This window comes from Procambarus clarkii, chromosome 28 (assembly GCF_040958095.1).
Source record: "Procambarus clarkii isolate CNS0578487 chromosome 28, FALCON_Pclarkii_2.0, whole genome shotgun sequence".
NCBI lineage: Eukaryota > Metazoa > Arthropoda > Malacostraca > Decapoda > Cambaridae > Procambarus > Procambarus clarkii.
In genome coordinates, this window is record NC_091177.1 from 17,494,922 (window position 1) to 17,509,223 (window position 14,302).

Sequence of the window (14,302 nt, forward strand, 5' to 3'; positions counted from 1 at the left end):
TAGATGCTCTCCTAATCTTGAACACCCTTAAAGAGGCAATAATGCAGAGGCTGTAGGTGATGAGCTGTTTAGTCTTGTGTTGTTGTGAATATCTCATCTGTGAGGCGAGTGCAAAATTTGACCTCTATTACTGCTTTAGTTTCACATAGCTGTAACTAATATATTATAAATAACTATTTTTGTAAGAATATACAAAACTCACACGTTTTTGCAGTATTTACAAATAGATGAGCAAGAGGGAACAAAATTATTCTTAGAAGGGAGTTCCATAAGATTTTACAATCACAGAGCTGTACCCAGTGGCAACTAACTCTTTGATTCGCTCACCCTCGTGTGAAGTGTGCTAACAACGCCAGATTTGTTTATTAACTGTAAGACTTTATGGAGACTTTTCTTATTTCACACTCTTAGAAATTATTTAATTGAGCTATTGCACACGTAAGATCCTCATGCAGGGTAAGAGGTTAACCAAACAGAGAAATCCTAGTGGCACAATTATAACTTGCACACTGACTAATATTTAAGAAGCTGGGTTTCACTCTTGTGTTACTCCTCGTGTCAGCAGCTCTTCTAGCACATCTACCTATCCTACTGGCTAGTATATCTTACGTCAGCACGGCACGGATCTAGTGAAACCTTAACAATAACACAAGCTATAATATATAGTGTGTCAGGCTGACTGACTTCGTCACTGTCACAGTGTCCGCTTTCATCGTCGCCGTTCGCAAGCATTTTGTTGGTTCGACAGTGCAGTGTACACACAGACATCCTGGCTCTGTTACTGCGATAGAGAAGTATACCCTCCGGAACCCAGCTTTCCTCATAAAGTGCTTATTAGACAAAGAAATTATGATATTATCACGCTGTACACCTTCTCTTTCACTTGCTTTTGTTGCGTTTTAATTCAGCAGTCGTATTTGATGCCATCCACGAAGTCCAAACGTTTAAAAGAAAAAAGGAAAGAAAAATACGTATTTTGAGCACTTTAGAGAAAAATCAGTCTTACCGGGAATCCATAGACGAAGCAGCAGATCGAGGATGACGTCACGGTGTGAGGTTACCGTGGGAGTGTACCGCTGAGGCCTCCCACCTTGTTCACCTCCGCCTCACCGTCTACCATCTCCCACACCCCCTTATTCCTCCTAGGTTTATATCTGAAAATGTGTTAGGAAAACATTTCAAAGCATGAAGTATTGTTATTATTTCTGGATATCTAAATTAGTTATTTTCCTGCTAAATTTTTGACAAATGCATAATATATATTCATTCAGAGAATAGTTTTAAATATGAGAGCTTAGCTATTCATTCTGTATTGATTACCACTGTTCATTGTTGTTTTTTATGGTGTGTGTAGATATATAAATATTTTTAATATTAAGTGATGAATGAGTGAAGGCCCTTCCCACTCTCCTTTGTGGCACACACACACACACACACACACACACACACACACACACACACACACACACACACACACACACACACACACACACACACACACACACACACACACACACAAATGCATCTAAATCACATACACATTCACTATACACGTAATTATCAAAATTAATCCAAGCCTTTCAATTGTAGAATAAATATACTGCTTATATTTATATAATCAACTATTTATTTGTGAATTATATGAGTAGCTGTTAGATTGTCTATCATGCACGCCCAGTCCACAGCTTCTTAATATTTCTGCATTATATTCAACATTGCTGAATTTAATTTTCACAATTAACGTCCAGAAATGACTAACAAGAAGTAAATATTTTATCATCCACATGATTTCGCACTAGTCTGGTACTCATCTTGTTCATATATGAGAGTTGATCCGCACCTCTTTTTCCTTTCCTTCGTGTTTCCCACTTTCTTACCGTTCTCACCTGTGTAACTGAAAAGCTCCTCCTCCGGCAGGTACAAGAACGGCCAGCACACCCTGACGGAATTTATGGGCACAGAGCCAACGAAGAAGAGAAAACGTCGTACGAGCTTCACCCCGCAAGCACTGGAGGTCCTGAACGCGCATTTCGAGAGAAATACGCACCCTTCTGGTAGGTCCTAAGAGCCTCAAGTAGGTCATTAAGAAGCTCTCTTAATTCTTTTCCATTACATCTACTTCATACTTACGGGACTCATACTGGTTATTGACGCCACTGGGCCATCACAGACATGATGATTTGCAGCTAAATCGAAACCACTTCTGTTATTTTAATGTTAATCTTTTATATATATATATATATATATATATATATATATATATATATATATATATATATATATATATATGTATATATATATATATATATATGTATATATATGTATATATATATATATATATATATATATATATATATATATATATATATATATATATATATATATATATATATATATATATATATATATACAAGAATTTTTACATTTTTGTAAAGCCACTAGCACGCATAGCGTTTCGGGGGCAGGTCCTTAATCTTAATTTTCCCCGAAATACGACCCGCCAAATACTTTAACAACCAGGTACCCATTCACTGCTGGGTGAACAGGGCTACAGTTAAGGAGTGCCGCCCAGTCATCTTTCACGGCCAGGATACGAACCCAGACCGAAGCACTCGCGAAGCGCCGGGCGAGTGCTTTACCACTGCGCCATGGGGACTGTAAAATATATAGAATCTATAGTCACATTACTTCCCCTTCAATATCTTCCGAGCTAGAATTACCTTGCTAATGTACAAGATATATTATCAATTCGTTTATCACACTGTTGTCAGTCATTCATGAAAGTGTTATTGTCTTGCAGTTTAAGGAACACTAAATGGAAGCGGCTAGCGCGCTGCATTTAATGCCATATTACTATTTTAGTATCATCACAGAGGATTCATGGGGTTTCATTAATATTTTCTTCTGTGTAAACTACTACATTCTTTGCAACTATTCTCTAGATAGAGAACTTTTTGGTATGTTAAAGTTATTTATATATAAATCATGATCACGTGTCTAAAGTAGCACTCCAGCATAGTTATCACTTAGTATCTACCCAATTGTACCTTGTACCGAATCTATAAGAATTTAGTTATAAAGTCATTGTATGCTATTCAATATTTCTCTCTCTCTCTCTCTCTCTCTCTCTCTCTCTCTCTCTCTCTCTCTCTCTCTCTCTCTCTCTCTCTCTCTCTCTCTCTCTCTCTCTCTCTCTCTCTCTCTCTCTCTCTACATATATATATATATATATATATATATATATATATATATATATATATATATATATATATATATATATGTATATATATATTATATGTATATATATATAATATATATAACATGATTATATGTATGTAAATATGTATTATATATATATATATATATATATATATATATATATATATATATATATATATATATATATATATAATATATAGCATGACCCTTACTGTACCGTCCATAGCATGGCCCTTACAGTAATACTTTTTATAACAAGGTAACTTCAGCTTTTTATACTCGTTTTTTTCCATCGCATATCACGAAGGCAAGTAATGTGTTGAAAGTATTGTGGCTCACAATTGAGAAGGGAATAAATGGAGCTAAATTAGATTACAAATTCCGTGCTTATTATATCCTTATTTAATAAAAATGCCATTAGTTTTCTGTTTCATGAAAACCTTAATGAAATTTAAAATATCTTAAAATAATTAATACCAGCGTTGAATTTAGAATTATTTATATAAAAAATTATTGATTTCAAATTCACATGATAACTATTATGGGAGCGTGTACAGAATCCCTTGCAATGCTTATAATAAATAATAAAAATTGGTAAACTGGTAAAAAAACAGTTTTACCAGGTAGACTGGTAAAAACTACTTAAGCAGTGAATAAATGATTCATTCGATAGGTAGATTCGTATGGGATTGGGAGAATTAGCCTAACCTGGATTAGGACATGGAATTTGTGGATTGGGTTACTGCATGATTATTTAGAAGGAAACGATGTCTAGCGTAAATGGAGTTGAAGTCGGAGAGACACGTCGATGCAAGTGGAGTGCCCAAAGGCTTCGTTCTGGAACTTCTGTTGTTTGCACTATATTGTAGTATCAGAGATATGCTACAGTCAGCGGCATCTTCGGATATTCCAATAAAAACGATTGAGACTCAAGATTCAACAGCAATTACATGTTACATGTGATGTTACATGTGATATAATAAGGTCAATATACTAAGAAAAATAAAGCAAACTACAATTGGATCAAATTCTTTAGGTTTAAGATAAGAAAATACCTGATTAAATACTGTATTGAGAAAAAAGTCTCTGATGCATGGACGGATTATTTACTAAAGAGATTCACATTATGAATTAGGATAAATTTTCAGAAAAGATTTGAATGTAAATCCGAAATATATGCCCAGACTGGTAAGATATTCGAGCAACAAAGTTGTGTAAGTAGTAATCCAATGTCACCTGTTGCTCAAGTCATCACAGATAATCATGCCTGACTGCCCTTCAAACCACCTCCCCAACCACACTTCTTCTTTCCCCTCTTTCCCCATTTTCACTCTTTCCCATTTTCACTCTTCTTTCCTCCTCTTCCCCATTTTCATCTTCAACTTTCCCCATTTTCTCCTCCCCCTCGTCCCCTATTATCCATATTTCCCCCATTTTCATCTCCAATTTCCCCATCTCTCAACCCACACCATTCGTTAGTTAGTGCTATCATTGGTACGTGGTCTGCTGGAACAAAGTGCGAGTCCAGTGATGACGAGTATTTACTATTTCGCATATGCAGAATCAAGCAATTAGCTCTTGGACTCCGCCTTTCTAACCAATTTATTTTTCCTTATTATGTCTAAACACATATTTCTCTATAACATAAAAATTTATGTTTCTCTAACATAAAACCATGAACTGATGCACATTTTCGTGTACAAAGTCAATCATGAAAATGCGCCGGTAGACGGCGGGGTAATTAAAAAACTGCAGATAACACATCCCAGATATCATTTCTGACTCAATGAAATTTGCACAGAAAGTTTGGGTTACAGGCTATATTTCTTAAAGCATTTAACTAATATGTTGTACCTAAAAGGTCAAATTACCTAATAAGCTAAGCTTTCCCAAAATTATATATTTTTCAAAAATTTTCTTCTGGAATGATAAAGCTTTCAATTAAGTTTAATTTGATTTTTTTATTTGAGTTAAAACTAACATAAAATTTTTATAAATTCTAACCTAACCTGGCTTAATATAACTTAGACAGTAATGTATTTTCTTAATATTATATACTAATATTAATTAAAATAAACAAATTGAAAACAAATATTTGAAAATATCGGAAATCACTGCTTTTAGACAAATCGGGACTTGTGTGTATATATATAGAAGGGGTGATCCTGAGCGGAGTGGGTTTAAATCCTGTGTGGGTCATTTATATTTCTTAGTGATCTATGGCTGCCGCATTCTTACCGCCTATGTCATACATACATACACACACAGACACACACACACACACACACACACACACACACACACACACACACACACACACACACACACACACACACACACATACACACACACATATATATATATATATATATATATATATATATGTGTGTATATCACGAAAATAAACACGTGATTTAAAAATGTGACAATGTCAGACCACGGAGGAAAAATGAAACAGGAATTTCCTTAAGTACTTTCGTATATTAATACATCTTCAGAAGGAGTAGTTTATTTTAATTAATACTCCTTCTGAAGATGTATTAATATACGAAAGTACTTTAAGGAAATTCCTGTTTCATTTTCCTCCGTGGTCTGACATTGTCATATATATATATATATATATATATATATATATATATATATATATATATATATATATATATATATATATATATATATATATATATATATATTTATTTTACATATACATATATGTTATATATGTATATACATACATATTATTGTATGTATACAGAAAATAATAAGTTCTCTGTATTACATACAGAGAAATGTGTGTAGTAGACATGATAAAGAAAAACTAAGTCTGGAGTCAGAATAGGCAACTGATGATTAGAAAGGCGGGGTCCCCTAGCTAACAGCTCGATCCTGCAGGCACAAAAAAAATACTAAAAACATATATACCCACTCTCTCACTCAGTCACTCACATAAAACATGTGTGAGTAATGACAATAAATTCCACAGTGAATCATTCTTTTTCATCAATCATATGAAATACAGAGAAGTGTCTGGGCCGGGCATTTTCATCAGTGTCAGCAGCTAATGGGTCACATTAATTTTATGTAAAGAATTTGTATCATTCACAAGTTATGACTTTGCTCGACCATCCGTCCATAAACATATTATTGCACAAGATTAATTCTTGCTCCTAATTTTTGGTTCACTTCTTCAGAACTCAACATATACTAAGTTAGTTCATGTGTTCACTTTTGCTTGGCCACAGTGAAACCTTTTGGAGAAAGTCTTGTATTTGTTTCCATAATATATAAAAAGTTGAGAAGCCTTGTGATTTTGTAATTTATATATATTTTTTATTTTTATTTTCGTTTTGGTTTTGTAGTGTTATGAATGCTTTATCACAGTTCCTGACAATTTAAGATTTAGTTGGGGTAAAAAAGTATACGTTTCATTAAAATTGATCAGTGTAACATAGTGACAATTATTTATTTGTTTTTGACTAGACACAAAACTTGTGAATGATCGCATACTGAATGTTTTTGCATGTGAAGTTCTCTTTTTGCGCGTTTAACCAAATAATTGTTAAATTATTAATTAGTTATTAAATTAATTCAAGCAATTTGCCAGACTATTAAATTAATATTTTGAGATCTTTTAGTAAATTATTGCACTGTATGTTGTCTATGTACAAATTGATATAGTTTTGATGGGTATTTTGTTGTTTGGTAATGATTGCATGCAACTCTAGGCACAGAAACATATGTGAGATATTGATATACATTGATAAGTAATAGAGTGACAGAAGGGCTGAATGACGGCCATATCAATATTTTATTGTGCTGTATACCAACTGTTTTGTACGTACTTTTGCTGTTTGTTGAGTTTAGAAGTTTAGTTTGTTATCAGTGTAATGCAATGTGGCCATGTAATGTTGAATTTGTGATTCTTTTGCTCTTTCAATCGTTACAATGTTTGCTTACATTCTATCGGCCAAAAATTTTAGTACTTATACCAACAATTATTTGGTTAAACGCGCAAAAGGAGCACGTTACATGCAAAAACATTTACTTTTTGTATCTATCCATCAATCTATATACCTTCTATCAATCCATGGATCCATCTATCCATTCAGGTATTGTCTGTCTATTTTTGTTTGTGTTTCTTTCCTTGTCTCTGTCTTTCTCTATTTTATACAAATATAATTGCTCGTCAGTGAGATACCTACGATGTGAAATACTAAAAATACTAGTTGCACCTTTACTCCGATAAAGGTGCATATACAGTAGATAAAAAGAGAGAATGTGTGTTTGTCCTGTCTAAAGTTGGGGGGGGGGGGGTTGCAGATGCTTGTGGCTAGCCTCATCCAGAGTCACGTGGTGAATGATCAGGGGGGTACGGGACGTACATAGGCTGGTCGGAGTCGGTCCTACTGGTCCTGTTAAGAAGGGGGGGGGGGAGGTAAAACCAAGAAGTGATCCCTCATTTAATTATTGAAAGGTGGTGGCCGGTTCCCTAGATTTCTTCACCCTAATGTGGTGAGCATGAATTCTGTATTAAAATATAAACATCTGCTCGAGGTTCGAGGCCAGACGGGGAAGAAGGGGGAGAAAGGGGAGAGTGCATAGAGTAGGGAAATGGGGGTGAGTGAGAGAAGGGGGAAATGGGAGAGTGGCAGGAAAGGGTGAGATAAAGGTTATATGAGGGGTGGAAGGAAGGACATACTATCCCAGGTTCCGACGAATACCCTTTCAGGTAATCTATATAAATAAAACGAAAAGTGTGACTGTGAGGTATGCATGGACCTGAGTGCAACCAAACTTAGTATAATGGTAGCAAACCTTCAGGAAGATGTTACATGCTATGACCAGATGCACCTTGGCCCCTGGGGCTACTGAGAGACTCAAAACTTATGCAAATTCTGCTTCTGGTAAAACCTTCAAGGCTCATTACATGCCAACTTTCGTATTCATCACTTTGTTCTACGTCCAGGAGAAGATTGTATAGTGGATCTTCATCCAGGCATAGCTCGAATCAAGATTGTGTGTATTGAAGATAATGTGTAGTGAAGACAATTGAAGTGCGATACATGTTCAATAATCGAGAAGGAACAGACGAGAAGGAATATGTGCACAAAAGTGATAGAATTTCATACATATGTTGTATTTAGTGTATGTTTAGGCGAGCGAGGGGAATAATATATGAGTGAGCTGAAGATGTATAAAAAAATGGTCATGAAAAGTTATTGCTTAGGGGAAGCTTCCAACTACTCCCTTCAGTATATTTGTTGTGAATTTACAAATATAAATGAAGTGATAAATTAGTTGTGTATTGAACATGAACCCGAGGTGTTCTGTTGGAAAGGAACGTGCCATTATTGTATCAATATTGCATTACAGTATTATGAAATGTATCTTCATTACTCATGAAATCAGCGCTGATGTGCTTAGGAGAAGTGGATTGAGAAATATAACCCATATTGTACAGATGAGAGTTATACTGTGACTTCATACGTTTAGGGTCATTAGAGTTGTGACCCGAGTTACTCTACCTTCAAAACATAGCATTGTTGTAATGAGAAATGCACTCACTATAAAATAACATCTCAGAAATTTGCAAAGTTGCAAAATAGTTACGAACTAGAAGTTTCTGTCTCATATGTCACTGAATGTTTGCATGTATGTGAATATTCTTTCTTAATAGAGTTTACAGGGCTGAGCTTCATCTCATGGGACTAAGCTTTTCAACTACCAGTTGTATAACATGATGACTGCAATTACTTTAATTTCTTGTTATATATGCTTTTATAACTATGCGCTGAGTTATCATCTCTTTTCCCTTCTTTTTTTTAACCTTTTTACTTTTTAGGTCATTCCACTTGCTTAAAAAAAACTCCACTAAAAAAAGTGTTCTATGCATCATTTTGGTTCATCTGCTTGTCTGGCCTCCATTATGCCCTCTAGTTATGTTGCTGCTGAACTTAAATGTCTTCTACCAATCTGTTATATTTATCCCCTGACAATTTTATATTTCTGGATCGTGTCCCAACTATTTCTCCTTTTTAAAGTGTCCTGATGCTGAGCGCCCTCATTTCTTAAAGTGGTCTTGTTGCAAAGCTCAGTATTTTCTTGATCTGTGTTTTTATATTCTTTTGTTGTTGGGGTTCCATGGTGTTACTGCATAAAACAGTATTGGTCAGATGTGTGCTGCATGTAGCATTCTGAAAGTATTCTTGTCGATACCTGAAGGCTATCCATAGTATATACTGATGATGTGATGCTAACTCTGTGTGCCTATGATGATTGGTTTAGGATTATGTCATAGACTGTTTTATCTCGTTGACATTTGTAAATTTCTCCTCTTCAATATGTAATGTGTGTTTGAAAGGCATACGTTTCAAACCATTGTGAAAATATACAGAAGCCGTGATGAGGATTCGAATCTATGCGCTGGGTATTCCCAGTGTATTCTCTCTAATTTTGTGGATTTTCTCATTGATATATATATATCACGTTACTGTGATTTCTCTGTTTTCAACCCATTTGTAGTTTATTATTAAACTGAAATTCAAATATATATGTGTCATATGAGTCACTAGTTTTCATATATACCTCCTCATTCTGTTGTTCCTCACTTTAAACATTACTTCTTTGTTTACGTTGTCAGATCCTCATTGAACCTTATGTTATGCTTTCCCTGTCCCTTCTGTCCTCTAGTTCATTGATGTACATTTACATCAGTGTTTTCTCTATAAAGTCCGCTCAGATTACGACTGCTAGACTTTTTTTGTTTTGTAAAATGCTTTTTGGTGCAGGGGTTATCCATGTTATTCCTGATACTCAAGATTGGGTCTCATGTAGATTGCATATAACACTGTGTGTGTGACTTTGGTATTGAAATTGTGAGTATATATACTCCCAGGTTTTCTCCTTTTTTCAGCTGAAATAATGCGTCTCCTTCAGTCTATACTGTTGTAAGTCTCTTCTCATTCATGTTCCTATCCTCAAAGTCCAGTAGCCATTTATCAAACAACCTCTGGAGTGTAGGTACTTCATTTTACACTGTACAAAGTCGCCCACTATTCTGATTATTCTCGATAGTTTTGCATCTTCAGTAAAATTGATGTGAATGAAACTATTTGCTGTGCTTGTTCTCTGTCAAATGTTTGGAACAAGTTGGGCTCTAGTACACTAGCCCTTGTGGTGCTTCCCTCGTTATCTTTCTCCAGTGTGATGTCTTTCCTCTCACTTTCTTAGAGGTACTTCTTCATCCAACTTAACAATCTTATGGACACATCATTCTGCTTTTCTAGGTGATGTTCTTTGTCAAAATTCAGCTGTTCTCTTTGTTCTAACATTATCCCTCGGATCAGTCTCTTTAGTAAATTAATTGTTTATGGTTCTTGCTGTACCGCTTTCTTGTACTGTATCCCCTATTCCATAATTTCCATTTTACCTTCAGTCAATGCCCCGTAAAACTATGGGATATTGCTGTTTTTTTATCTTTCATTGCCTTATTATTCATAAACTAAAACAGAGTCACTAACCCGTAGAGAGCATATGTTAGATGCTCTCATTGTGTTTCATTGTATGTAACGACCAGATCTAGCCCAGCTAGCTGATCTCTCCATGTCTCCACCACCTTTCCTCTGTAACATGTTGTTTCCAGAAGTTATTTTTTCCATTTCTTGTAGCTTCGTTCTTTCCATGTTCCTTCTTTCCTTCTCGAGTCAATTAGACCATTATTTAATTCTCCAGTTAATAGTAGATTTGTTGTCAATCTGTTGGCTGTCTCTGCTATCTATTATACGATAATAATTCAGGATTTATTTGATGTTTGTATTCTTATCTCATGTTTTCCTTGATTCTCTTGGGGTTGTAGATCATTGTCACTACCATTTTCTTGCCATCCATTGAAATGAAGTGTATGATGTGTGTCTGTGTACTTGTTTGGCTATTAAAACCAGTTTTTTACCAGCATTGTCACTCCTTTCTCCCCCCTCTTCCCCTTTTACTTATAATCTCAACATACTATATGATAATCTCTGATAAATAGGGCATAAGTAATCATTTCAATCTGCACTGTTACTAACACATCAAGATTTCTGCGCTCAGCTATTCTTTAGATTCACTTACTTTATTTGACAATCCATGACCATTATCAGATCCTCAGACTCTTCATTATTATTCTGTATTGTTTGCCAGAGGGCCACCATGTCAAGTGGCCTCGACAGGAATTGGAAATTTACAGCCTAAGCAGGTGTATTGCCATGGGTTTATGCTAGTAGATATAAAGGCATCTTCTGTTGCTTTTATCTCCCCTAGTCCTGCATTCTGGAGTATTCATCTTGAAGCTGCTGCGGTTTGTTTCAGTTACAGTGAATCTTCTAAAGAAGTGGTCTTCTAATTTGTGCAATATTTTAAGTACCTCGATGAGATCATCCTTATCGTTAGTCTTGAGGCCTTCAAAAAATTTCTAGTGTGATATCTTAGTTCTTGGATATTCTTGCCACTCTGTGTTCACCTCCTAAAGCAGTAATATCCTTGTGAAGGTGAAGTGTCCATAATTGAATTCACTATTTCAGGTGGGGAGACCCTGTGATTTCTAGAAGGCAAAGGTTAGTTTGGATTTGGTGTAGGAAAAACTGTTTGGAAGAGAGTAGGTAAGTGAAGGAGGATTATACTGGAAGATGATGGAGTAGGAGACAGGAGACTTGTGGATGGGTATGACATAGAAGAGAATGAAGTTGGGTATAACGTAGTGTTGTTATGTTATGAATATTAAAGGGAAGGTTATGGATACTGATGGAGTGGCAATATCTTGGTGCATTGTGAGTAAGTAACCTTTTTGGTTGGGTTGGAGAGGCTCTCATTTAATATTTTATGTTAGCTTTGGGAGCTGCTTGTGGCTGTCTTGCTGGTTATCCTTGTCATAGACTGGTTGTCTTGTTCCACTGTTGCAGCCATTTGAGGGGGGAAAGGTGTGATTAGTATCCCCTGCCGAAACTGCCGAGCTTTTCCTTTTCCTGGCTTACAATTCTTCCCTTCCCTGCCCTTTCTCTGTTAATCTATCATCCTCTTCGTCTTAATTGTCTTTCTATGTATGAAGTATGTAACAGTGATAAACTGCAAGTTTTTTAAATCACTGTATTTAGCAATATCTGGAGTATTAATTGGAGTGGAATTATTGGAGTGTTAATGCCAGGCATAGTATACATGGAAACTCTTGCAGAGGATGTCTGTTATAGAATAAACATTTGAGTGGCGTATAGTATGAAAATGTGTGAAAAAAGTACATAAAGAAGAATAGACTGTATTATTATTGAGCTTTGGAAATATTATTTCAAAATGACTGGTACTAGTAAGGCCAAAACATGCTACCAATTTGCAATTTACATTATGTTTATAGCGAATAACATATAATAGTTATGTATCAAGAACTGTGTACTTTCAGCTGTTTCTCAAGACTTATTGATATTAATCTATTTAACCCACCCATTCCTTAAAATATTGAGTAGAATATTTTTTCAAACACATCAGAGATTCAAATTTATTTTCTAATTAAATTAAATTGATTTTGTTATGCACTCAATTTGTCATTTAATAACTTTTATTACCTTGAAGCCAATTGGTTGTCTGTGATATAAAGATAGTGAACATGAGACTAATAGAGATGTACTTTCTCAGGGGCAGAGATCACAGCTCTTGCAGAGCAGCTGGGATATGAACGTGAGGTGGTAAGGATCTGGTTTTGTAATAAACGTCAAGCGCTCAAGAACACCGTCCGCATGATGGCTAAGACCAGCCCCAGTGCCCCACCCCCACCCCCACCAACACATCCAAGCATAAATTAGATACCACCAGAGGGTTCAGTAGATGCTTGGTCTATGAGGGTGACACACGTGCCCCGACGCACCGCCACTTACCACCTTGAAGCAACGAGATAACAGTGACTCTGACAGTCTGGAACTTGACCACTGAAACAACGCTCAAAGTCAAGCAGCCAGCCCGCACTCCTCTCGCCCTGTCTTCATTACGTTGTTACAAGTGGTGAACCGCAGTCTAATGGAACATCTTTGTGTGACATTCAAGCATGTCTCAAAAGCTCTCAGACCTTCAGCTAATCTGAAAAATAAACTAACCCTGCAAATGCTCGAGTGTCTGTTCGGTGTGCAAATCATAGAAAATGGAAAAGTAAGCAAATAATGAGCCTTATAGGTATATAGTTTGAGATTTAAGTGTCGAAGAAATAAATATACTTGTACAAATTTGGGAAATATGAAGTGAGAAATAACGTTTTCATGCTAGCATAAAATAACTATGATATTATACAATATGTAACATTTGCAACTGATTTTGATTGCCATAGAAATTGGAAAGAAACTTGCAAAATTAAAAATTCGCCTTGATTGATGAATTCAAATGTACAGTAAAATGCTGACTTAGTGGCTCCATAGAATAGTCAGACGTTAAAGTGATGTACATCCATTCTTAATTAAGGTGTTGGAATATAATGTTACACAGATATGTTTATATTTGTGCAACATATTATATATATATATATATATATATATATATATATATATATATATATATATATATATATATATATACATATATATATATATATATATATATATATATGTATATATATATATATATATATATATATATATATATATATATACATTATATATATATACATATATATATATATATATATATATATATATATATATATATATATATATATATATATATATATATATATATATATATATATATATATATGGCTCCTGGAAAAACCTAACCTTATAAAAAATCTAGACTACTGATAAAAGCAGGGTCTCAATAAAAATTATCCTTTATAATTAAACTGAAAACATTTATATGAATTCTCCAAGAGATAATGCAAGATGTCTGTGAGTATGAGTGTAAGGTAGTTTTATCAGTGCTGACAAACTTTACTGAGATCATTAGACCCCAAATGTAGTGTATGGGATGAAGCAGCAGTTGTGTGCTGGTAGTGAGGTGGTCAAGGAAACTTGGGTTGACCTATCCTCTTGCTGTGAGCTTGCAACTGCTAAGCCTCTCATTCCTGATTTCTCAA

General features: G+C 35.0%; 1 protein-coding gene across 4 annotated transcripts in view; it reads left to right on the forward strand.

The window, feature by feature from the left end:
* LOC123754899 (POU domain, class 6, transcription factor 2) overlaps positions 1–13,739 on the forward strand; it is a 1,116,985-nt gene extending 1,103,246 nt beyond the window's left edge. For all 4 annotated transcript variants that reach the window (XM_069332920.1, XM_069332921.1, XM_069332922.1 and 1 more), the window contains 2 exons: positions 1,918–2,054; positions 12,880–13,739. In XM_069332920.1, the coding sequence (XP_069189021.1) occupies positions 1,918–2,054; positions 12,880–13,046 (304 nt within the window). In that variant the 3' untranslated portion in view covers positions 13,047–13,739. The remainder of the gene's footprint in view (positions 1–1,917; positions 2,055–12,879) is intronic.
* Positions 13,740–14,302: the final 563 nt, after the last annotated feature.